Genomic DNA, 26,309 nt, shown 5'->3' on the forward strand with positions numbered 1-26,309 from the left:
CACTTTTGGGAACCGGCATTATGCAACGCGTCGTATACTTTCCAAGCTTCGAAGCCAATCGTAAGGACCACAAAGACGGAGTCGGTGCCATTGCTTACAGCGGCGAATTCTTTCATTGAAAAACACGGCGCCGAACGGCAAGAAGCTTAATAATGAACGTTGAAGCAGCTAGGCCTAGTGTTTACGACGGCGGCGAGGTAATCAAAACGGCGGCAGTGGTGGCTTAATTTGATTAATGCCATTTCGGACTTGCGGTCTGAGCAAAAAGTCCGGAAAATCGGACAGCGAAGGGCTCTTGAGCCCGAAATTTCAGACGTTCTTAGACCTTGACTCAATGGGCAGGGGCGTAGCCAGGGGGGGGGGGGAGTCTTATGGGGCTTCAGCCCCCCCCCCCCCCCCCCCGCCCGAAATTTTTTCGTGCTGTCATGCGCCGCCGACTAAAACAACCCCCGGCGCCGGAAATCATGCTCGATTTCGCCTAGAATGTCCTCTTTACGCTCGAAAAGCGATTTTAGGGCAAACATTGCGCAATTGGGCTGGTTTTCGCGGCAACGCCAACGCACCGGGAGTCGCATATCGTAACGCCCAAGGAGCTCCATCCGAACACAAAGTTTCAAAGGCGTTTTAATGGCGAGCGGGCTTGTCGCGGCATCTCGCGCAGGCCGCGGAATCTTGGGAGCGCTTAATTTAATTTCAATTCTGAAGCTTTATGGGTATAAAGTTTTAACTTGTGATGCGAAAGGTGCTCTGCCGTTCCCCAAGTCGTGCTTTAGGTTTTAAATTCCGGAACTTTGCGGATTTAATGTTGTCATAAACATTTCATGTCGAAGGTGCATTGAGTTTTCTAAAAAAAAGTCGTACGTCGGACCATACAATGAGACAGACCAAGTCAAGACACTGTCAGACAAGTTTGCAAAGTACGCAGCTAGGTCCTATGAGTCGAAGCGTTGTGGTTGTTCATCTGTGCCGTCATGACAAAGAAAAGAATATCAACATTTTTTTTCACCTGCGCCAAAGTATCCATGTCAAGACACTAAAGCCAGCAAAGGTAACTACGTTCTTATTCCTTTTTCGACTTTGACTTTTATTCGCGAGTACACATTGAACCTCTTCAATTTTCTTGTTCTCGCTAGCCGCGGGCTTCCAGAGCCTGCCAGAGCGCATGCGTTTTTCTCGTGTTGCTCCGACCACCGCGTGGCGCACTTTGGGGTGCATTCGTTTGTCTGACCGAGGGAATTTTTGCCTGGCAGTGTTGGACGCTTTCTTGCTAGCAGACGAGTAAAAGAAACAATTACTAGTCACTCAATCGCCGCCATCACGGTGGGGACTCGACGGATTGCGACATGTTCGCTTGAGCACAATTTGTCCGGAAAGTCTTGCCTCGCCAGTGTAGGATGAACCAACCCCCCCTGCGCAATAATGGCTTGGTTCATTATCTGCGAGGCATGCGCGTGGCACAGAGGCATATCCAATTTACAAGTGACACGCAGGTGTGAGGATCAAGCCATTACCAGTGTATATTACCTCGAAACAATAAAGGTCATCTGTCTTGTCCGCATTTCCTTTCTTTAATGCTGCGAGCCCGGTACTTCGCAGTAAAGAATGGTATGCGTGTTATTAAAATGACATAGTATTCCCGATGGGAAAGTAGCGGGCGCGGCGTTTTCAAGGAAGGAAACGCAAGCAAGGCAGATGATGACTATTGTTCTGTGGCAGATATACACCCCAAAGGGTGCACCTTTTTCTAAGAGTGTAATTCATGAATATCTCGGTTATCGGCTCTAGCGTGCGCAATGGATGGCAGAGATTTTGAATCCCCGCCAGAAGACGGAGAGGTTCAATGCTGCCTTGACTCATCTAATCCCGTATCACGATAAGCGTGACGACTTTTTGTCTGCTATTGTCACCGGGCACGAATCATGGTGCCACTACTACGAGCCTGAAACACGACGGCAAAGCTTACAGTGCAAACATTTGAATTCACCACCCCCAAGGAGAGCAAAAGCCGTCATTGCTGCCGGAAAGGTGCTGTTGACTTTTCTTTTTTTCGATCGTCAGGGGCCATTATTGATCGAATTTGCTAAACCTGAAGAGACTATCAATCGTTTCCGATATTGTGAAACGTCGGATCGGCTGCGTGTCGCAATCAAGAACAACCAACGTGGAAAATTGAGGAATGGGGACATTTTGCTCCATGACAATGCCCGTCCCCACGTCGCTGGTGTGGTGAATACAAAACTGGCAAAGTTCAAGTGGGAAACGCTGCAACATCTGCCATGCAGCCCAGACCTGCGGCCTTGCGACTTCCACATTTTGGAGCATTCGAAAAAACAGTTCAAGGGAACCAGATTCGTGTCGGACAATGCCGTGAAAGAGTCAGTCGCAGACTTTTTGAAGCAGCTACCCAAGGGACGTTATGAGACAGGAATTACGCGAGTTCTTAGTCAGTGGGACATATGTCTAAATGCTCATGCCTATTTTTTTAAAAAAGTACCCCATTTGTCATATATTCGCATTGACTCACTTTCATTTGACTCACCCTCGCATATTTTGCAGAAATCCTGCTTTTTATAATGCTTTCCGTTGCGACCATAATTTCAGAGCAATTACAATACACGACCGGTGACAGCTGCTCCTGCGCAATACATTCTTACAAAGGACATCGTCATTGAGATTTTTCCCTGGTCGTTGCATACGTACAAAAATGTAAACAAGGTTCTTGAATGACAGACAGAGCTCTCTCTCTCTCTCTCTGTCATTCAAGAACCTTGTTTACATTTTGAGAAAGGCAAGGAGGCTAACAAAGTTTTATAAAAATATTTGTCCTCAACTTGTTCATTTCATGGCCTTGACATTTTTCATATCAGCGACATGCGCTGCTTTGCTGGTTTCAAACTGATATAGTTCTAAAGTTCGTGTGATATTAGCTCTACTTACTAAATATACAGAAAACATGGAAGCATTGATATCAATTGTTTCGGGCGCAATTTTTGAGACATACGTGTATATTCTCTTATGGAAAAATACATATTTAACTTGTCTTGACAGTGTGTAGCGTTCAAGAATTCGTTTGCAGCAGCTTTGGCAATGGCAACGCACTTATTATTAATGCTAAATGTATTTGATCGCTCGACAGTTTCTATAAGGAGTGAGCCCCCCCCCCCCCCCCCCCCCCCCCGAACGAAATTTCTGGCTACGCCACTGTCAATGGGTTACGTACGTACTGCCGCTAGCCGTTGTCAGATGGGACGAGGACTTGGCACCGGAAGGTGCCGTGTCCATGAGCTTTCGTGTACTCATCAACCCAGCATCATTCGATACATTGACCTCGGCTGTCCCCCTCTACCCGGGTTGACTGGGCGGGGGGCTTTGGTTCGGGCCAACGTACGGTTCTTCCCGACAAGGAGACTGTTGTGGTGCAGCACCACTGAGTTACTGCACTCGACACACGAACAGCCATGTCGGTCTTACAGGACACAAGCCTGACCAATGCCTTTGCCTGACTGACCCTCGGACTGCCACGCAAAAGAGGACAAGGCTTACAACCATGGAGCACCAAAGCCATCCGCGGGGGAGCGCGACCACACGTACGAGGGTGAGCCACCACCAGTTCCGGCTCTGGGTTCTACTGAGCCAAACAAAACCCCGTAGATCGACTGGAGCCCTCGGGCGTCCTAAAAGTCGGCCATTGACGGTAGGCTGGCAATTCCTCCAGCCAACGACAGGGTGTCAAAAGACGATTCGTTATAATCCCTCTCTGTTCGCGAGCCAGCATTACTGCGACTTACTTTCACTTTCAATAAAATTACAGCTAATTTTCCCTGATAGAAGCACAAATTCCCTGAGTATTTCCAGACTATTCAAAATCCCTGAGAATTCCCGGTTTTCCCGGTTGGTAGACACCCTCCTGTTTATTCTATGGGCAAACGGAGGCCTCAGGAGAGCACCTATATATGGCTGAGGTAATATTAAAGCAGGCGGCGCAGTATCTCCAGGGCACTCGAGCGGTAGCGGTGGCATTAAAGCTGGAAGCAGGGCGTCCCTTGTATTGGGGCCGCGGAGGCCGAAGCGTGCCAACTGTCCATGCCAACTGTCCAGACCAACTGTCCATGCCAGCCATTTTAACGTGAAACGAAAACTCCTATAGAGCTGTGTTCAAATTTCACATTAGGGAGTATCATAATTGCAGTAAATTTTTTTTTGTATTGCATAATGTAATCTACTAAGACAAGTTAACTTGCTTTTCTATTTAGCATCCCTTTAAAAAAGCAGTAAGCTCGCATCCAGTCCCTATTGCAGCACCAAACAAATTTAAAAAAAAAAGAATATGACATTTATATTGGTGAGACAATTCACATCATTTTCTGTTTATTCATTTATTAAAGAAATATCATCATAAACTTTATTTACAACATGACTCGCATCATACTTGGAACCATGCTTTCACAACACTACTATAACTCTACTGAACTGAGTCAATGCCAGAATGAAACACAGAAACCAAGCTTGCTTACACAGTGTTGAGAAGTGGGCTTGACATAAACAAGCTACACTTAGGGTAAAGTGTCTCTCTTAATTTTCCGGCATAAATATAAAACTATAAATAGGAACATTAAATTGGTAGCATCAGTATTTACATAATTACCGACACCGTATTCACCGTTCTGTAAACAAGCAAAAAAAAAACCATTGCACAATAAGCGAGAAATGTCATTTGGCAGTGTTTAGATGTGGCTGTAATTTAAGTTTCACTTGCCACACGGTACAGTGGGATGTGCTGTTTTCTACACAGCCAGCACGAAATAGGTTACGTTCATCTTCTCAACACTTTGCAGCGACACAGCAGGAAGGTCTCGTCCGCATCCTACAGTTCTTTTGATGCAATCTACACGAGGTGCTTTTCTCACGACCCGGCCAAATTCATGTCAATAATATGAATGCTACAAATGCTATGCAAAATCCACATTTGCAATTACATCATTCTACAATGTGCACATTCAGTGAAAGGCTAAATGTCACTAAGCCATGGCCACTGACATAGAATTTGAAAATGAAACTCATTAGGGCATTTTGGGCATGCATTTGCATTTTAGAGATGTGGGATGGTTTTGTAATATTCAGGACATGGTGGTTACTATTCAAGAGTTTTTATCGTATGCCAAAATATATTCTCCATCAAACTTAGTCCTGTCATTGTGTCAAGGCACACAACACACTGCAAAGAGCTTCTGTTTCATTTGAGCATTCAGGCAAGCCATGTTCCTTTCATTTTTTTTTATCTAGCCGGCTGATAAAGATATTGCACAGCTAGTGCATCGGACTTGTCAGAGACAACAAACAACATATGGCTTGGGACACATATAAAAGCTTGTTGCATAAGTACGCACACACGTATGCAAATATATGTCCAGAATTTTCACTGTCAAGTTTCGTGTCCAGTTAGCTAAGAAGCAAATTGAGCAGAAAGGTTGCAGTGAATATTTTCAAGTGCACAGACACTGTATGGGCTAATGAGTTTTGAATAATAACCTTAAACTTTATATTTGATAACATATCTCAACATGTCTAATGAAAATGGTTAAACTTGAGGCAAGTGCCACATTATATTGAACATATAACTTGAAACTTACTGTATACCTCATCATTATATAGTAACAATGGAAACAATTTGTGTAGAAGCCTTAGCTTTTTTCTCTTTTAAGGTAACAATATTGCAGAACCTAAAAAAAAAATGTTTGCATTTGCTCAGCATTCCTACCAATGCTAGCAATAAGGTTAAAGGGAATGCAAACACAAAGATTTAGACCTGTGTTGCTAGCATTGTTATACTGTGTGTATACGATATATTTTACCAATAAGCCTAGCATCTTGCTGAGAATGCATAGCAGTGCAGCCTGTAATTTCCTGAAGAGGCATTTTGCAGAGTTAAAACCATATATAAAAAATGTGACTTGCCTCCTCTAAGTGGAACAAAAAGTCTAAACACACTATCTTCCATAGTTCCACCATGCATCTAACACGACAGAAAAGTTTGAATAAAAAAAAAGTAAGATGCAAAACAGAGACTATGCAGAGGAAACCATAAAGTCCTTAAAACACATTCGGCTAGTTTTGTAACGAATTAACCTAGTAGAAATAGCAACAAATGTCGGCATAGAGGTACCAGAAAGCAAGTCTAATATAAATGGGATCTAACAAACATTTCTCAAGTGATTACAGCACCAGTGCCCATTCAAACCTCACTGGCTGCTTCCTGCTAAGCAGCCTTTGTTGCCAAGAATATTCAAGCACACATTTAGCTTAGAAGTGCAAACAAAAAGAGCGACTAATTTCCGACCTAAATCAGACACTCAATTGCATATTGGCCCATGATATATGTGCTAAGCAGTACCAAATACATATTGCAGTGAAAAAAAAAAGGAACACAACTAGTACAGGATCCTTGAAAATTCTGCCAGACGGATTAAATAAAATGCTCATTCAAATAACAAAATATGCAAGAATGGAAAAAGTAAAGGACATTTAAACATTATGAAGACAAATGTTAATGAAAGGGTGAAGTCGAAGCCTGCTGAGTAGCTGTGAGTAAGATTAGGTCAGTTGCATGCTTCTGAAAAGTGCAGCATCATGGTCTTTGGTACACACATCCTCAGTCGATCTTCCATCTCTTGCACTGTCTAAGGCCAGATCAAGCGCACATATGCCACACATAGTTAATCATAATAAATGAACTAGTGGCAGTGAAAAGACATAGTAGCTCTTGCAAAGTGAGATTCCACAGATGCATCTATGAGTGAGGGGGCACAACATTACATTTTCATGACTGCAGGAGAACCAAAATACGAAAGTATTTTTTTAAAAGTCTGATCGGTCGTGAAATGAAGACCACAGTGAAAATCTGATGGTGCTGAGTGAAGATCTGTTACGCAGTGTCTCTAGCATGCCCGTCGATCGCGTGAGTTCCCAGTTGTCAATTGCGAGTGCACAGTGAGCATGTAAACATGCCTCAAACAGTAGAGTTGCCCACTAAGTGTGAAGTACATGCTTTCATTCGATTTCTGCATGCTGAGGGGTGCAATGTAGATGAAATTTATCGAGTGACTAATGTGTACGGTACAACTTTCATGAGTGACAGCAATATGTGGCAGTGGTGCCGGAACTTTGAAGCAGGATGCACAGACGCTCACAATGCAGGTGGGCAGGGAAGGAAGCGAGTGCCAACCGATGTTGTTGTTCAGAGAGTGGATCAGGCGATTCAAGAAAATCATCGGTTCACAATTTCCGTGTTGAGTTACTTGTTTCCCAAAATTTCACACTCAGATCTCTATACCATCGTGAGTGGGAGACTCCAGTACCACAAACTCTTTGCGAGGCGTGTTCTCCAAGAAGCTGACTGATCATCACAAAAGACAGAGAATGGGCGCTGCGCCCATTCTCTGTCTTTTGTGATGGTCAGTCAGCTTTTTAATGTTGCTCCAGCACTACCATAATAAAGGAGATCTTTTTAAGAAAATCATCACAGGGGACGAGACATGGGTCTGTTTTGAAATTGAAGAAACAAAAGAGCAATCCAAACAGTGGATCCTCTGAGAGCAAAAGAAGTATTAGCGAACCTTCTCCAGCAGAAAGTGTATGGCTACTGTGTTCTCGAACAGCAATGGTGTTCTCTTGGTGGAATTCATGGAATGTGGCATGACTATCACAGCAGCCTCATACAGCGCGACTCTTGAACGGCTACGAAAAGCAATCTAGAACAAGCGAAGATGAACGTTGTCATCAGGAATTGTCCTTCTTCACGACAATGCACGTCCGCACAGTGCAGCTGCAACAAGGAAGCTCCTGCTACGTTTTCGACGGGAAGTGTGATCCCTCACTGTAAAGCCTGGACTTCGCTCCCTCTGATTATACCATCTCTTTGCACATGAAACGGTATCTACGCTATGGGGACAGGAGCTTGACTCAGACAACAAGCTGCCGACCTATGTACAGAATAGGCTGAAAGCACAGCCAGCTGCCTATGATGAGGGCATAGGAAAGTTAGTACCACACTACGAAAAATGTCTCAGTCGGTGCGGCGACTATGTAGGGAAGTAGCTGGAAAGTGTATCTGAATGTTCTAAACAAAACAATTTTGATTTTCACAGTGGTTTTCACTTCACAACCAATTGCACCATGAAAAAAAAAAGAAAAAAAAAACCACCCTTGTAGACTATGTTGTACCAGAGTCCTTTGAGAACTTTTTCTGGTTTTTCGATGGGGGCGAAATGCGAAAACACCCGTGTACTTAGATTTAGGTGCACGTTAAAGATCCCCAGGTGGTCGAAATTTCCGGAGTCCTCCACTACGGCGTGCCTCATAATCAGAAAGTGGTTTGCCACATTAAACCCCATAATTAATTATTTATTAACTTTTTCTGGTTACAAAACTTACGTGAGAAAGCTTACTATACTGCACAAGGAGCCGGGATGTGGTGCAGCATTGTTTAGAGGGCACTTAGCCATTGGCTGGAGGAGGCTAACTTGCATGCACATTCAAGCGAGCTTTTCTACTGCAGTGTTGCAGGAGACAGCACAGGAAGTGGTGCATTTAGGTGAATATCACTAAGCATGCAATTCTTTAAATCAAAAGCTGTATAGAAGTTTCATTGTCAGAGAAAAAGTTATCAAAAGACTCTGGTTTTACTTTTCATCATGGCGTGCAGCAATGATGTTACAGACCACAGAATATGGGGCCTAGGAAATTAAATGTCACATTGCTCTTACATTTCAGAATGACAAGAGCAGGTCTGACTAGTTACTGCAACATTCTTGTGCAGTTTCAGAATGTGTGGTGTTCATTTGATGCACAACATGTTCACAATGTACTTTGTACTGGGCCTACTGTCAGAGGCCGTATTCACAAGTGGGAACTTTGTACAGGCCATACTGTCGGAGGCTGTATTCACAAATTGGCACCAGCGGCCACAAGAATGCAGTATTTACATTATGGAAACTCATGAGCAACCCAAACGAGACCTTTCACAGTCACTTGGGAATGCAGACTACTTCTAGCTAAGCTGTGATGCTTAATGCATTCTGCTGTAAGCGTATGAAAGCATACTCAAGGCTTTACAAGCTCAACCTGCCTGACGAAAATTTTCTTCTGCCCACAGAAGACGATGATAATGCTAGTTTGTCCACATGAATTTTATGTGCATGCAGAATTATTAAGGTAAGAGATTGTGTTCATGTGTGAATACAGATCAACACACAGCTTGCAGCCAAGAACTCCTATTAGATGCACGTGGTATCAATTAAACATAGCCAGAAAGACTGATTTGCTTACTAATACTGTTATGCCCATTTACAGTATTGTAAACCCCTTTACATGTTCCCTCGTGTAGGGTAGCAAACCAATGATGCGTCAGGTTAACTCCCAACAATTTTTTTTCTTTCTCTCCTCTTTAGTCCTGCAGCAGGTCAAACCATAACAGTGCTGACATCGACAGCTGTATAAAAATGTGAACGCTAAACACTTTGAGAGCACTTGCTTAGTAACAAGCAATTTTTATTCCTGTGATGGGCATGGATGTTGCTCACTGACTGCAAATCCAAGCTTCGCTTAATTGAAAACAGATGTGATGACTGCATCACTCAATAGTGAGCTTTTCTCCTCGAGGAAGATTCATCATTCAAGCAAACTTCTCTATAAAGCCCTTGTAGATAAATGTTTGTAAGGCTTCTAAATTGTGATAATTTACCATATGTCGTTCAAGCCAATACTACACACATGAACTTTGCTGAAGGCACCACAGTCATGTGGCCAACAATCACAAGTGACCACTTTGCACAAAGTGAGCGCATGCTTGTGCAAGAACAGAAAATGTCAATGCCATTAAGGTTTCCAAACAGCAATTGTTTTAACCCAACTCCTGTACAACTGTTTATGGTGCTTTACCAACACAACTGATTTTTCTGAAGCACTGCAAACACAGTAAGAGCTTGCACAGAAAATAGCAATGCCATTGGAACCTCAGTTACAAGAAAATGAAGAAAACTGCTGAGCTTTACACCTGTGTAATGGTCAGTGTTTGGCTGAAACAACTAGCCATAGTACTATCAACAACACTTATCATTAAAAAGCGCATCCTCCATGTTCTTCACAGCTAATGCCAAATGGGAACCACTGTGGGTACCAGAAGGTACCCACAGTGAAAGTAGCTGCACACACCACTTTTGACAAAACAGTCAAAAGCAGCCAAGGATGCCAATTGCTGCACTATGCGTGTTAAAAATAAATAGAACATGGTTCCCTGATTTTGCATGCAGTCATGGCTCTGTTGTGTCCATGTACAACAAGTAAGATAAGGGACAAAAGCTTGTGGACCATGCTGTATGTCAGCCAAACTGCTCTGCTACAGAAATGTTGACTGTTGGGCCAGCTGGTGCATTGTGTGTCACTGAGCGAAATAAAAGCAAAACGAAATGATGTAGACAGGATAAAGTCCTATCCACATCGTTTCTTTTTGCCCTTACTATGCTCAACTCTGCTGCATTATCTGGCTGTCCAGACTATAGTCGCGAGTTTGGGCCAATCATTTGGTGCCCACAGGAGCACAAAGCGGACTCCCCAACAGTAGTACATGCGGCATGTTGTCATGCTAAGCAAAGAAGTTTCCCCACCTTGCAATGCATATGATGCTTGTTTGAAAGCACTTCTTGTTTGACTTTCCTGAGCTAAATAACATTTTTGTTTTCTTCTCAATGGACTCAGGCCTGGTGAAGCAAAACATGCTGTTTGAGCCCTCTCGAATGACCATCTCTGCTAGAATGAAATTGTTGTGCGCAGCACTCACTCGAAACCAGAATGCTGGACCACTAGGTGTTGCCGCAACGCAGCTTCATTGGTGCTCACATGGTCTACAAACTTCTGTCCCTAAGACAGCATACCCCCTAAATTCACTCGTATAATGTTACAATGCACTGATGGCTCAGAATCATGTACAGCTTGGTCCAAGTGCACACAGCTGACCAGGCCGACCAGTCTACAATGCAGACGACACTACAGCAGCCACCAGATCTCCATTTGGCACAGGCGCTGTTTTGTCGTTTTTGCCCAGGACAGCCAACAGATCACGCACGCACTTCACTTTTTCACGGTCGACGGACAGCTGTTCCTGCTGCAGTGCAACTCGACGTTCCTCCAGACACACAAGCCTCTGCAGTAGGCTGGTTGCATCAGCCTGAGAGGAAGAGCCATGGCGTGCTTTCTTGGCACTAGGCTCGTCATGCTCAGGTGGTGTCTGTGTGTGCACTGAATTGCAGAAGCGCAGCACCTGCAGGAGGAAGTGCAATGGGTCGGGCAAGAGGGGTTCTTTGTAAGGATTTTTTATGTTTCAAAGCTATGTCCAAGTTATGAGAAACAGTGCCCCAAAAGGCTCCAAATTTGTTTTGACCATTTCGAGTTATTTAATGTGCACGAAAATCTGGGCAGAAGCGTTTCTCCATCATATACTTGCCATATTGCATTGCACTGATGCATTGAATCATGTACAAGTTAGCAGTCCATTCATATTTGTGTGTAGTGCACAGAGATATTTAAAAGAGGTCTATATGATATAAACATCTTGCATCTCCAGTTTTGTGTGAATGGGCTCATCTGCATATTTATGATGTTTACATGTTAAACTATTATGTTTTGCAGACAAGCTACACAATGGGGCATTGCACACATATGTACTGCACAGCGAGATCACTAATGGTCATAGTGCGCTAATTATTTGTTGTGTCTGAACTGTGCCATGATCACGCAAGCACTATAGAAATGCCAACAATGCTCAATTCCATAATGAGATATAGTGCTTTTAGCAAGACAGCTAACACAATATTCAAGTTCTCATCCAGGACAGCAGCACTATTTCAAGTGTTGAATTTTTAGTGAAATCACACTGATAAACACTCTAGAATCCATCCAGGATCGCGCAGCACGTTTCATCTTATCTAACTATTCCCATTACGCCAGCATTACTTCCATGAAAAACACACTTACATTACCGGAGCTTTCATTGCGCCGTAAATGTTTTAGACTGTGTCTTTTCCACAGGCTGTATCACCACAACCCACTATTAAATGATCATCTTATTACTCGCCCTTCATACGCCTTCGGACCAGGAAAGTATCCGAAATAAATAAATAAATCCTTTAAACTGTCTCCTCACCCGTTAATTATTCTTGCACTAATCTCTAAAACGCTCGTGTCCTGTGCCTTGTGGGCACGTTATAATGATCCCTGGTGGCGAAAATTTAATCTGGAGCTCTCCACTGCGGCGTGCCTCATAATCAAATCGTAGTTTTGGCACGTAAAATCCCAGAATTCAATTCAATTCGCACTAATCTCTGCCTGAGAGCAGCCTATTTCTCTCTCCGAAGGTGAATACAGGTGGCCAATTGTATCGGCTGACCTATTGCCAGCTGGTAGCTGATTTACCTTTGCTACACCCTTAAGCAAAATTACACCTTTTTGCCACAACAATAATCGTCATCTGTCTTGTCCGCATTTCCTTCCTTTAACGCGGCGAGCCCGGTACTTCCAAATCACAAATCAGCATGGCAGAGCATCTTCGACAGGAAAGAAGCGAGCGCTGCGTTTTCAAGGAAGGAAACGCAAGACAGATTATTGTTGTGGCAAATATACACCCCAAAGAGTGTACATTTGCTTATGAGAGTGTAGCTGCTGCGCGCATTTTAAGCTGCAACAAGTGGTAATAGCCTAATGATCCAGCTAGATTTCTGCGGAACATTTTCCCCCCTTTCCTGCAGAATACTATTACTAAAATATGGCTGCTACTAATAGTGTAGTTATGATGTGAACTTGGGTAATTGCCGTTGGATAATTTGCGACAGTTACCTGCAGCTCTTCCGACGAATCTCGCGAGTTACTTGGTGGCGGCTGAGGTGGCTTCACCGGTGTGATGGACACTTCGCGATTCAACGCCACGATGGTTAGGCCAGCCGCTGCCGTGTTGATGGCGACCGAGGAGCTCACGGACGTCATTGTAGGCGTCAGTGACCGACGTGCAGTATTCTCCTGCTGCAGGAAGGTGTCGGTCGTGATAGATCGCACACTTGTAGGGACGATTTGGAGCTGCAGAGGCTCCTGCGACGCTTGCGACATCGGTGGGCGCGAGCGCTCGCCGGGCCGCTCTGCAGCGCCAAGCGCTTTCAACGCGGCTAATTCGTACGGCTTGAACGGCGTCGAACGCTTGCCCTGGCGCAGATCGGCGACGATGCCCGTCCACTTGCGCCGGACTTCGTCGTCGGCCCTCTTGAGCCGCTGAGACACGTCTTCCCAAGCTACGCGCTTCGAAGTGCCGTCCACAGGGCCCAGTAGTACGGAGGCGCGGGCTGCGATCAGTTCCACGAGCTGGTCGACGTCGCTTGTTGTCCACGGATGCTCGGCAGAAGTGGCCGAAGGCTGCGGCGAGCTAATGCTACTTTGCGCCTGCGAAAATGGTTGACGCCTCGGCGTTGTCCTCAGCCGTGCAAAACCTCCTCGATTCTTCTCCATCGGTGCGCGATGACCGACGTCCTGGCAGAATCATGAGCCACTCGCGTGTCGTTTCCGCGCTGTCTTATTATACACAGCGGCCCCACGAGTCACTTGCTAAGCACTTTCAGCGCGTGGTTCCGTGTGCAGTAGACGCCGGCGAGGGTACCCGCGAAGTCGCACAGCGCAGGTAATCAAAACGAGGCGCGCGCTTCGCAGTAAATATGTTTGTTGTATTGACATGAAAAATATACGTATACTTCTCAGACAATTGCCTGAACATTTAACCGTTACAGATGCTGGAGAGCGTTGCCCAGCGATCAAGCTAGAGTATGCTAGAGTGATCATAGGATGAGTAGTTAGCCTAGAATAACAGCGCCCGCAGCGCCACAACGTTGCTGTACGGCGGCATTAAGAACTGTCATTCGCGCGCCATGGCATCCGAGATTGCGCGCGCTTGCGCTCTGGCCTACCCATGCGGCGCGCGCGCCCAACTGCCCCGAGGTGTTGCCGGTGGCTCTGGCACCCGTGGAGGAGGCCGTAGAAGGCGGGACCGCGCGAGATCTCGACGTGCGTTGCGGAAGATTTTCGCAGGGTATATCGCGGGCATCGAACACATTGCTGTCTCAACCGTTTAGTCCTTATTTTTTTGTACCTTTCTGTATCCTTTTCTATTGATGCTGTAGTATCTATAGTCCGTACTTATGTTTATTCATTAATTTTTCTGCACAAATCATGTGTGTTCACACACCATCCATTGTCTGTGAACGGGCAGCTTATCGCAGATGGCAGAGCTTAAGAGGAAGCTTTAGCTCGGGTCCAACTCCGACATGGCCTGTTCAAATACATGTAAAACGCAAAAACGCTTTTCTGAGATAACCCCTGGACCGATTTTAATGAAATTTGATGCATTTGAGAGAAAGTTAAATGCTAGTGACTGTTAAAAGCGGAATTTCGATTTAGAGCCTGAATTTTGTTACAAGAATTTTAAAGTTATCGCAAGGTAAAAAAAAAATAGATGTACGAAGTTCATAAATTTTCTGTAAACGGCATCCGTTAGACCATTCAAAACGGACAAATTCGATATGTCAATTTATATCTTACGTGAGTTTGTTACGTTGTGTACAAGGGTTCTGCAAAAGCAGTATTTCCATATTGCAGATTTTTTTCAGATTCATGTGCAACATCAATTTTGTCCGCTTTAGATGCACTATCAGATGCGATTGACAATATTGTGATATCATTTTTCTTTACCGAGTTAGCGAGTTGTAAACTTGATAGTTTCGTTTTCTGAAAATTTTCTATTTTTACAAATTTTTTAGTAAGAAATTTACGGCCTAATTAAAAAATTCGATACCGACAGTCACTAGATTTTCAGTTTTTCTTTTAAATGCAACAAACCTCGTCAAATTTGGTGCAGTGGTTGTCAAGAAAAACGAATTCTCCTTTTACATGTATTTAGATAGGAGCATACGAGCTAAAGCTTCCTCTTAATCGTGCATTCACTTCCTCATGGCAGCATTCTACTAGGCACAAATGACACAAACGTGATGCAGCATGACGCTAGGAAGTACTCTGTATTCTCGCCAGTGGAGTTACTAGAAAAACAAGTTTCTTAGTGACTACTCTCCAGTTTTAAATCACACAGGGTGGCGCACAAAAGTTGAATTTTTCTTGAACGTGAAAAGTGGTTGCGTGACGCCACTAGGGCTAGACTTAGGTGAAGGAACCCGAAAGATGGTGTGCAGGTGCTCAAATTAGCTTTTGACAAAGACTCTGCTCTTAATTGCTAAGCTGGCCCTGATATCACAAGGTGGCTTAGTCACCAACTGCAGCCTATAATTTACTGCCTCAGAGCAGCTTCGCGAGCTTGTTGAATGAACTTTCACTGTTTGGGAAACAATGCACTAACGTAGCAACTGCTTGAAGATATTAATGCTCACAATTTGTTGCACCAAACAAGCTTATAGGCACATTTGTTGCTATAACTAAAGGACGACAAGAGGCAAACAGAGTTATTACTTGCCATACCATGTGTTTATTTAGGGCACTAACAAAACTTACACTGTGGAATTTGCAATTATATGGAAATTATTGTACTGATGCTGCAGTAATCATGATTCTCTGAAAGTGGAACATGTTGCAAAAAGATTCACAATTGCAGCGTGCATCATCAATTACAACCGTTTTCTATGAAAGTACACCATCTACCAAAGTAATGCAAAACTCAAAAAGAACAGTGTTTCATACAGCACACTGCTTTCATGACGTGCCACAAAAGAAAAGAAAATCCTGGTGCTTGCTGATGTCACTGCAATAGGAGGGCAGAATGAAATGAATGAAATTACATTTTTATTGATGCCAAGGGTATATGTACAGAGACAAGCGCCTAGGTGAAGAGTCAGTCTGATAATTCGAGGCGCTTGAACTTGTCATGGTCATAGAAGGATGCCTTGACAATACGACCACCGAAGTAACGGCCGTTGGTGTCAACAACAGCTGCAAAACAAACGAGAAACCACTTGAAAGTAACTGCAAGAACAGTGTCAAGAATTTCTTTAAATGATTTTAAAACTGCCGAGTCTCTGGTAGTGTTCCATGACAACATATTAATACACTCAAAGAAATGAGTCAAGCTTGCATCGGTGCCATTGTTGCAAAAATATAGACCAGATTTTTTTGTAGCCTCATAGTGTGAGTGTCAGCCGATCCGTTATTCTCAACACCAGCTGCTGCCTTCTGGCAGGGTCTGTGGGAGATGAAAGAAAATGGTTGTACTTGCTGTGCATGTTTGCTTGTTGTAATGTTTTTAGACCTGTTCTTACAGCACCCGCTGAGCTGTTTGTCTTCTGCATATCTTGAGAAGTGGAATGTACAAAAGTTATCCATCTGGCAGCACTGTGCCATTGTTGGCTGCAACAACAACCAGGAGAAGAGGATGCGGCTCATGCAACAGCCCTGCGACTTACACTACGCAGAGACATGAGAAGCATGTCTTTGTGTGCTACACAATAGTGTGCATCCTCCCTTCCTATGCTGCAGGCTTAGGATAAAGGTGCCCTGTTGTTTGGCCCTTTATGGTCGTTCAACATTTTAGTTTTGAGTCTGCTAGGTTCACTTTCCGAATGGAAAGCCCATGACTGTCACCCCGTACCCAAAACTGCATTTTGGATACGAAAGAAAGGTGAGCACAAAGTGATCAGGTGCATGTGTCAACTTCGTAATTTGCACAGTGCTTGTTACATTATGGTAAATGTAACAAGAATACACGAAACTTGGCAGTTTTTATGTCCTGTCTTTTTAATGCACATGAATGAGAAGCATTCGAGTAGCATGCACAGAAGCATAGCTGCGCATCTATCAATGTCACAGTTGTGTCTACTTTTTTTTTCGTGTGCAATGTCGGGATGGTAGAACTGCTTAACTGTGTGATGCACGAGAAGCATTGTTCAGTTGTTCCTAACAGAGCTGGTGCTCCTTTCAACAATGTCATACGTGGATATGCAAGTTATTGCATGTTCTCTATTGACTGCGACAAAAAAAAAAGGGGGAGGGGGGGTCTGTAAGTGCCAGGCGAACACTGCAATGGCCCACTAATTGGTCATGTTGCTCAGTGTGTTAGTTCTCTGTGTGACTAGAGCTTATACAGACCATGGGCGCGATCGGAGATATTTTGTTCGATACGCATTCTGTTCGGTTGCTGCAACGTCACAAAGTGGCAGTATGCAAAATTTGTGACAACGGGGCGGAGAGAGGAGCCAATCAGAAGCGGTGACCTCCCCGGAAGTTTATTTCCGTCATTTGTCGTCTGCTTGCAGAAAGTATACTACAAAACGAAATGTTTCTCCTCTTCCAAATGAATGAAATCTTTATCTAAAAAAATATTTTTTTCTTCTCAAGCCCAAACACGTTTTCAAATACAGTAGTAGTATGTGTGACTACTGCAATTTATAACTATCAGTTTCATTGCGTCGTTCCTAGGTGGTGTTGTGCACAGCGAGAAGAAAAAAGAAAAAGAAACGACGGGAAGAGTGGCGCACTTTTCAAGAGGCAACGACAACATTCCAGTGGTGCGCTGGCACTGATGATGGCATCGATTTCGCTGTACAACCAACGAATTATTTGTTTCAAGAAACAAAAACGACGCCGGAATTCACTTTGTGCCATTTCTTCAAACGTGTTTCGCACCGCCACCCACTCTCCTCCTTCCTCTAGAACCGCCAGCGCAACAACCTAAGTTCCCAACAGAAGCGCCATTTTCTCAAATTAAACTATGGATTGGATCCAAACGTGCCATGCTGCAGCCGCCAGTTGCATCCAATCCAATCCACCAGACGCGCCATGCGAAGCCGTATGATCACTCCAAACTTCCCAGCTCCCGTCGGGTTCAGCAACTAGCAGACGAAATGCGCGGTGGGAGGATGATTGACAGGAGCGTGTCGTCATTTTGACGTCACCAAAAAGTGGCTGCGCCCTGCGGCTGGTGACGTCGGCGCGGAGTAAGCCAATCGCGTGCGCCGGTAAACGAACGAACGCGCCGAACAATCATCTCCGATCGCACCCCACCTTGCTCATACTTCGTGTCTAACACGTAAACATGCGTAATGTACATAAGCGCTAGACCTTTCTTTGCGACTGTGCGCAGCGAGCAATAACATAGAAAATCACTTTAATGTACTATTACCAATAAATTGCCACCAATAATTTGTGTTGTATATTTTATTGAAAAAGCAAGGCAAAAATGTAGCATGAAATATGGTGGTAGTACGTGGCACAAACATGCTGCTCACCTTTTAAAATGTGAAGTACAGCATACTAGATGTCTAGTGTTTTTCAGACACTTCCCCAAGGACTCTAAAATGGGTGTTAATATGCAGATACTATTGCAGAAAAAGAGCTTGGTTAATTTCAGTAAAGCAGGAGACGTTGACGGGTGCTCTCGCTAAATTACCTCTGTGGTATAATTCTGTCATCTCAAATGTGATTGCATTAAAAGGGCCCTGAACCACCCCTCGGGCTTGGTGAAATAACATAGTCCGCAGGTAGCATACGCTGTTGTGAACATCTCAGCCAAGTTCTGCTATTGTACGCGGCCTGTGGAGCTCGCAAGCGGAGCGCGAAGTCACCTTTCTCTCAAACGCTATCGTTTCAAAAACTCCATGATCCTCGCTCTTTTCTGTGTGCTCTATTTCGTCATAAAGCACACTCCAATATGCGGCTGCTATTGGTTGCTGCGCTCGGCTACACCGTGGCTGCCACGAGGTGCCGCGACGAGTCCAGTGGCTAAGCGCACTGCGGCTCTCTGAGGACAGCTGCATTTGGCTTACGTTTAGCGCGGAATAGACACCAAATCGGAAATTTGAACTGCACTCCACGGTGATGCCTCCGCCGTAGCCTTCGCACTGCAAGGCATTGGAGGAGGAAGGGGAGCACAGCTGAGGCCGTGTTTGATTGCCGATAACTCCGCTTCTGCTGAACGCATTGAAGTACTTTTTGCAGCAAAGTGGTTCTGAAGTAGCCTATCTTCACTTCAAATGTCTTTCTCCACTTCGATAAAAAGTGGTTTAGGGCCCCTTTAAAGAAGATTCATTTACTGACTTGCAGACAATACAAGACAGCTGCAGTGCTTTTGTAACCCCCAATCGCGGGTTGCAAACCACAACCACAACACAACCACAAAAGTGCTGTGACACGTTTTTACCTCTACTAATCAGCCTAAAATTGCATGCCTTGAGTACAACCAAAAAAGGTGAGAGGCACATTTTCCAAGGCAATTTTCCAAGGCAAATTTCATTCTCAGGAATGGGAGTAAGCCAATGCTAACCTTAGCATGTTATTTCATAAGCAGACTTCTCTACTTAACTATGATGTATAGTGGTGCAGGACAGTGCTATGCAAAGGCAAGGGCGAGGGAGTTTCTATGGTAGCACTTATGGATCGTAAAAAGGTGATCAGTAGCAACAATGCACAGAATTAATCAAAAGTGCTACAACTGGTTACAGTGCATCACTTCAGTTTTTCTCAGCCTTTGGCTGTATGTAGTGCTGTGTGTTATTGTTTATTCATAACGCTCACAGGCGCCATTGGTGGAGAGGGAAGTTACACAGGAAGAGCCACACGTAGCTGCCTAGTACAGTGTAGCACAACAAAAGAATGAGACACTGTGAACTCAACTGTAAGCTGAGGGATAGCCTCAGAGTTTGGCATATTGTAGCCGTTAAAATCAGAAGTAGTGGCACCTATGTGAACATTCAAAATTAAGTTTGAACTGTGTGCCATAGTGGCGTTCAGTAGGCGAAGCGTTGCGTGCACCACTCCGCTTCGCCGCAGCCTTCACAGTGCAAGGCACTGAAGGAGTGGGAGCATCGCAAAGGGGATCACAGGCAATCTTTGACTGCCAATAACTCTCCTTCTGCTGAATGCATTGAAGCACTTTTTGCTGTGCAGTATTTCTGAAATAGTCAATTTTAATGTCAAATGCATCTCTCAACTTCGATAAAAAGTGGTTCAGGACCCCTTTAAAAGGAATCTTCACCTCAAATATTCCTACATATTTGAAATGCAGAAACAGTCTTATTAAGACGAAATACTTAAGTGGCTTGTTGTGATGGCTCATACCCGCAAGAAAGCAGCGTCTAGGCCAGTGAGAATCAGGAATGGCTCATACCCCCATAACCAAGCAAAGATGCAAGAAAGAGAGAACGAAAGAACCTTTAAATACTAGTGCATTAGGTGCTCGCATGTGTCGTTGAGGAGGTCGACCTACAGCGCCATGTGTCTACTTCACAGTGCGGCTTGTTACTTATTGCAAGAAGCCTGATCCCTCCGATCGTATAACTTAATGCACTACCATGTGTGCAGCAGGCTTTCGCCTTCAAGTGTTACAGGAGTGTAACATGCTGCTGAATTTTTTTATGTCTACCACAGAATTGACCTGAACAAAAAAATGAAATTGTAATGACCTCGAGAATAAATCTTTTATTTAGGCTGTATACTTTCTGCAATGAGTGCTGAAAATCAGAAAACTTCAAGGAACTGATTCCACTTTTGCAACTTAAACTCAACAATATGTATACACTAGTGTAAGGTGCATTTATTAGAACGTCTAAAAAACAAACTTAATACAAATTATACCAAGCAATGGTTTTGTGTAAACTGCACACTAACACAACATTCGTGAACTTCCAACACTCCAATTACACATTACAGTTTCATTACACGGTTGCAGCCTTTAGTTTTGGTATATAGTTGTCCTGTTGTAAATGTTGTGCTTCAATTGCCTTGCAACTTACCGAACTGCAGGTAAGGCCCAAGAAGTTTTGTTTGTCTTGTTGTTTATGCTTTATTATTTTGCTCTTTCTTTTTTTTGTTTGTTGCTTAGGCAAAATAAATTGAGCTGAAGTGTAAAAAAGGAAACTGAAGCCATATGCAGGTCAAAGCTTCCTTTCAAGAAGCCAAAATACTGAAACTAGCAAGCAAAGTGTAGCTGAATACTTCACAGAATATTTCTGGCATTTTCAAACTTCTGCAGCCTTCCTATACAGCTTCTACATTACCCAGAATCCAGCTTACCTTTGATGGCAGATGCCATGCTCTTGAACTCTATAAAGATACGCACAGCATCTTCATCAGCAACGCCTGGCATTTCGTAGATGAGACAGCGCACCACTTCTCCGTACTTGGAGCACTCCTCTTTTGTCTCTGGCTCAAGATCGTCATCGACCTCGCCAGGCCCCACCATATTCTGCATGTGGTAGCATAGTTGAAGCAATCAACACATGAGAAATCTTCACAGCAGGCAGTGTGTGCTGAACTCTTCAGCTGGCCAAGAGACTGGCTCCAAGCAAGCCAGTGTCGCAGTCATCAATGCAAATGAACATATGTGCTCTGATTGGGCACTTTATGACAAAATTGATATAGTTTCCTCAGAAATTTGCAGTGGGCACTAATAATGTGCCATTATTACTATGCACCCACAAATTTACTTTTTATTAATTACTTAAACATATTGCAGCTGCATAATTGAAGCTAGTCTATCCAAAAGGCCACATCCATTTATAGCTTCCAATAAACAGTAGAACCTCTTTGGTACATTCTGGAAAAGAAATGCGAGAAAAAACCTGGGAAAACCTACAATCCAGTCACAAAAAAATTTGGCAGACTCAACTGCAGTTGACATCTACGTGATGTGAAGCATTGTGCAAATCATTACAGCAAGAGGCACAGAAGTACGCTGAGTTGGTGGGGCTGAGCAGCCCATGACCCATGTTGTTTTTGCGGCTTCTGCAAGCTTACGTTTGCACTCTTTGAATTCCGCATGCATCAGCAGCTTCGAGCGAGGCAATTTGCGGCAAATTTTATGTGTGCCCACTTGGCATGAATCATTGCAGCACGAGACATCAGCGCATATCGAGCTGCTGAGGCCTGAGTAGCCCGAGATGTGCATTGTTATTTTCCTATTCTTAGTGTTTCAAGATGAACCAAAACGAAATTGAGCTGGTGGGCAACACTGGAACACAATACTGCCAGAGCAAAACATGACACTGTCTTCATGCCCCCTGAAGTGGGGAACGGTGGCACAATAGTTACAGCCTCTTAAAAGCGTGCAGTACGCTTCGAATGGTACACAATCATGCGTGCTGTGACACATACAAGTGAAGATGTTTATCGCAGTCGGGTTGGCGGTAATAGCTGTGAATGCGGTGTGCGACAACTCGCAACGAGATTTGCTGGTACCGCAACAGGAAATTGAGTGGGCACCAGCGGGCAAGTACTGTGGGGAAACTGTTGCGGCAAGCAGCTACTGTTATCGATTGCGGGTGCCTTGCACTTTTTGTTGTTTACATGGAATCTAGCGGTTGGAAAATGTATGATACGATTGCAGTTTGGCGATGCACTGAATGTTGGTGCCAAAAGATTGTGTTTTCCGGGAACGTATCAACCGGTAAAAAAAAAGTGTAACTGTATTGGGTCATTTCTTGTGTTCAAGGCTGCAAGAAGACTTCGTCAACAATGGGATGTATTTAAATGTTGCCTGATCGTAATGCAAGGATTTTTTCATTAAATTTCCTAGCCATCAATGAAAGGTGCCAACTCGCGGCACAGTCTGGACCACTCAGTGGTCCGGACGAAACCATCGCCAATTTCTGTTTTAAAGTGGAGTTGCAGTCTTACGCTATGCACGTTTTCCGCACTGCACCGATGTCGAGCTGCCAGTGCAGTTTGAATGCCGTGGTTTGAATGCCAAGTGGTTGCAGCAGAGCGTGTCCAAGCATTTATTTTCTTTTTAGGGGACTTTCCCCCAAGATCAGGCGGTGCATGCGACCCTTCCGAAACGTTCTGTGGTTAATCCACTAGGGTAGGGCGCATGCGCTGGTGTGCGCCGTGAAAAAGGTGGATTGGATACAAAACCAAGACTGCCTGCATAACACAGATGTACTGCCACAATGTTGACGCTAAAAACTGTGTGATGAAGCTGACCTTATGAAACCAGCTGCCACTGTGCAACACATGTTTCTTGCAACGAAATCGGGTGTGCATTAGATTTCCACTTTGTTCAGGAGCTTTAATGTAATCTGTAGAGTAGTTTTCTACTTTGCACACATATAATGTTTGTACGTTTGATACGGGGGCATGTTAGACTCTGACAAATATTGCCAAATGAAACAACAGTGTGTTTTTACATTTTTTTATGTGCAAGCATTCTTTGGCAAGTATCCCAGCAAAATTGGTCTGTCACATGAAAAGTATAATGCCTTGTATCTGTACAAAAATCTATAATTTGTGACGTTAAGACATTTAATTGTAATAATAGTGTAGATGTAGAAGATTAGTCGCTTTCTAGTGGTAAGTAAGAATTGAAAAAGAAAAGAAGAAATTGATCAGAGAGAACACCCGCATGATCTGATTTATGCATACCCATAGGGATACATAGGGCTTCATAGAAAATGCATGGAGAAGCCTACAGCAGGGGTGGGCCAGAGTAAACTTGTGGGTGGGCCAACCTGACATTTGGGCGTGGGCCAACTTAAATTTGGGGATAGGCCCACTTAAAATTTAGGGGTGGGCCAACTTAAATTTGGGGTATGCTTATGCATACTTAGACAAGTGGAGTTTCTGAATCCTTTTATGCATCTTGATTATTTCGACCCACTGGTTAATTGGAGAAGTCAATCAGTTTCATTGGCCCCACCACATTTTTCTTTGGTTTCACGGCAACAGCTTGCGTACATGACAACCTGTGATTATTGCTGGTGGTCTGTCATTTAGTGTATTTGGAAGCCTAGTCATGTAGTAGTTTCATCTCTGACACTATATTTTCAGTGATATTTTCCTTGCCCACATGTAATAATTATACGCAATTCCTTCAGCAGCTTTTCTTTTTTTCCACAACATGCAATCTTTTTTCAGTAACCATTTATTTAGCAGCAATAGTTTATTCAGCAGCTATGTATGTTTAGAATGCTTGCAATCCAGCTCTAAAGATGTTCAGAGGCTCTTCATGCAGTTTTTAATGACAATTAGTAATTTTATGTTTAAAGCTAATCCTAATTGTCTGTGACACTGAGCTGTCTATTTTTTTCACTAGCCAGTACAGGCGTGGTACCTAAATTATACCGAAATATAAGTTTTTGCTTTATAAATAAGCGTCTGCGTTTGACTCTTCGATGTTCCGACACTTACTATTCATATTCAATTCGTCTTCAAAAAGTTTACACTCGGCTACTTCTAGAGTGGTCCTTTGCAAGCTTACCCTTACACTTACCCTCAAGAGGACCACCTTGGACGGGTTGCGCATCATGTCGGTGATGGATTCATTCTGCTGCTGTTGCTGCTGCTGTTGACTAATGCTGGAAGGAGGAGGGCCCATCAATGGAGGAGCCATTGGAGGCACTGGTGGGGGCAGAGGATCTGCATAAATCAAAGCAGCACACACTGAACGCAGCCCTAGTGTATGTCTAAATTTCACTTTATTGACACCTGCCATTACCCCACAATGTGATGCAGTGTTCAAGCAAGGGGACACAAACACCTGCCATGGTGGCTTAGTGGACATGCAGTTGAGAATAGCCACTTTGCTGAACAATTGCTTCAGTAGAACTGCTTTCTGCCGTTGAGCACAAAGTTAAATTCCCGGTAATCATGACCACATTTTGACAGGGGAAGGATGCAAAAACACTCGCAGATTTAAGTTTGAATGCACATTGAAGGACACAAGGAAGTGGCTCAAATCAATCCAAAGCCCAAACTAAAGTATTTCTCTCTCCAATATTACATGTCTCAAAGCACCTATATTGTTTTGGGACATTAAATGAATGAATGAATGAACGAATGAATGGAACCAAGAAGGAAAATATGAAGTTCAGATGTCATCAAAGAGTATGTTGCTGAGAATCTCTCTGCGCAAGTCCTCTACCACTTGAAAAAAAAAAAAGTGTGTGTGTGTGTGTGTGTGTGGTTGGGGGGGGGGGTAATTGAAGACAGTATGTCTCTTCGTCGATTTCAAGAAGACAAAAAGAGATATGTTGATGCAGCACAATCCAACACTGCAACAATAAATAACAGAAGTTATGTTTTGCTGGGTGCTGCTGCTCTTAATAAAATGAAGTGTGGCACATGGAGGACGACACACTCCTGGAAATACAGTCAGCTTCAGCAAATTCGACCTTGGTGAGACCGAGACCAACAGAACTGACCAAATTATCCGGGGGTTGAATTAGAAACTATGCAGAAAAAACGTCCTAACACTACTGCCTTCATGTGGCAGTACTTACCCAATTCTCCCGTGCACCCAGTTTTTATGGGTTCATAATATGAAACAATGTGCACCCAAACCTAACATGCACCCTCTCTCTCTTCCTTTCTGGATATCAGAAATAAATGAAACCTGCAGAGTTTACCGTCACAGAATGCAAATTTATTTATATTTAATGTCCCTCATCACCAATCTCAGCCCACTCTTTATTACTCTGTGAATCACTACACGCCACCCTTCTTGCGGTCCACTGCATTTGATATTCTATACTTCTGTAACGACTCTATAAAAATTGCAAATGGTATGATGTCCCTTACCTAGACTAATCGCTTAGTCAGTTCATCCTGCAATGCGTGGCACCTCCACGCTCAAAACACGTTATGAGACCCTGCCGCTGCTAGCTTAGCAAGTAAATTAACTTACCGTTGAACAAGCTTTCGTAATTAAAGGCCAAAGGTGGCGCGTTGTTACCATCCAACGCAAAATCTTTACTAATAATTAAAATAATACTAATAATTGTCTGTGAGCTGCAATTTCCACTTCGAGAAATGAGCAAAAGGCATGCCTTAAAATTGCAATTTTCGGCACGAGATAATGTGTCATCAACGCATTCATTGTGCCCTAGTACTACCAAGACATGCTCCAGTCATGGGGTAACAATAGGGGCAACGATTGTGGCCATGCGCATCCACTCTGAACAGCCGAATTCTAATAAACAGGTGAAGGTCAATTTCAGGATTGAAATAACGAAGTTCTGGCTGACAGAAACATACAGGTGCCTACCAGGACTTTTGTACAGGATGAAATTAAATGAAAAATTAACGGAAGTCTACTGTAGCATTTAGGAATGGTACCAACATTGAACGGTGAGAAGCGGTACTAACATTAATTCCTTCTGCAGGGGAAATACAATAAAGTTGGACTTAATATATTTGTTTTTTACAGCATGGCAAGCGTGAACATTGGGACTGCCTCCACAGACAAGCAGGTACACACACAGTAAGCACAAGGTACTGCCCCCATGATGCCT

At 43.8% G+C, this 26,309-nt stretch overlaps 2 protein-coding genes and 1 long non-coding RNA gene across 3 annotated transcripts in view; 1 reads left to right on the forward strand and 2 right to left on the reverse strand.

Annotated features, from left to right (window-relative positions):
• The first annotated feature begins 642 nt into the window (after positions 1–642).
• On the forward strand, positions 643–26,264 carry LOC139060762 (uncharacterized). The gene is made up of 3 exons (XR_011515025.1): positions 643–1,048; positions 3,474–3,595; positions 26,225–26,264. It is a non-coding gene; the product is annotated as an uncharacterized lncRNA (long non-coding RNA).
• LOC139060759 (uncharacterized) lies at positions 4,361–13,863 on the reverse strand. The gene is made up of 2 exons (XM_070539868.1): positions 12,886–13,863; positions 4,361–11,314 (listed from the first exon to the last, which is right to left on the reverse strand). The coding sequence occupies exons 1-2, from the start codon at positions 13,543–13,545 to the stop codon at positions 11,024–11,026; spliced, it is 951 nt and encodes a 316-aa protein (XP_070395969.1). The 5' UTR covers positions 13,546–13,863; the 3' UTR covers positions 4,361–11,023.
• The window catches only part of Spf45 (splicing factor 45), a 32,833-nt gene continuing 22,378 nt past the window's right edge, over positions 15,855–26,309 (reverse strand). Inside the window, exons 8-10 of the mRNA XM_070539874.1 lie at positions 24,290–24,435; positions 21,097–21,268; positions 15,855–16,023 (exon numbers count right to left, since the gene is read on the reverse strand). Of these exons, the coding sequence (XP_070395975.1) occupies positions 15,926–16,023; positions 21,097–21,268; positions 24,290–24,435 (416 nt within the window). The 3' untranslated portion in view covers positions 15,855–15,925. The remainder of the gene's footprint in view (positions 16,024–21,096; positions 21,269–24,289; positions 24,436–26,309) is intronic.

The sequence above is a fragment of the Dermacentor albipictus genome, chromosome 6 (assembly GCF_038994185.2).
Source record: "Dermacentor albipictus isolate Rhodes 1998 colony chromosome 6, USDA_Dalb.pri_finalv2, whole genome shotgun sequence".
Classification (NCBI taxonomy): domain Eukaryota; kingdom Metazoa; phylum Arthropoda; class Arachnida; order Ixodida; family Ixodidae; genus Dermacentor; species Dermacentor albipictus.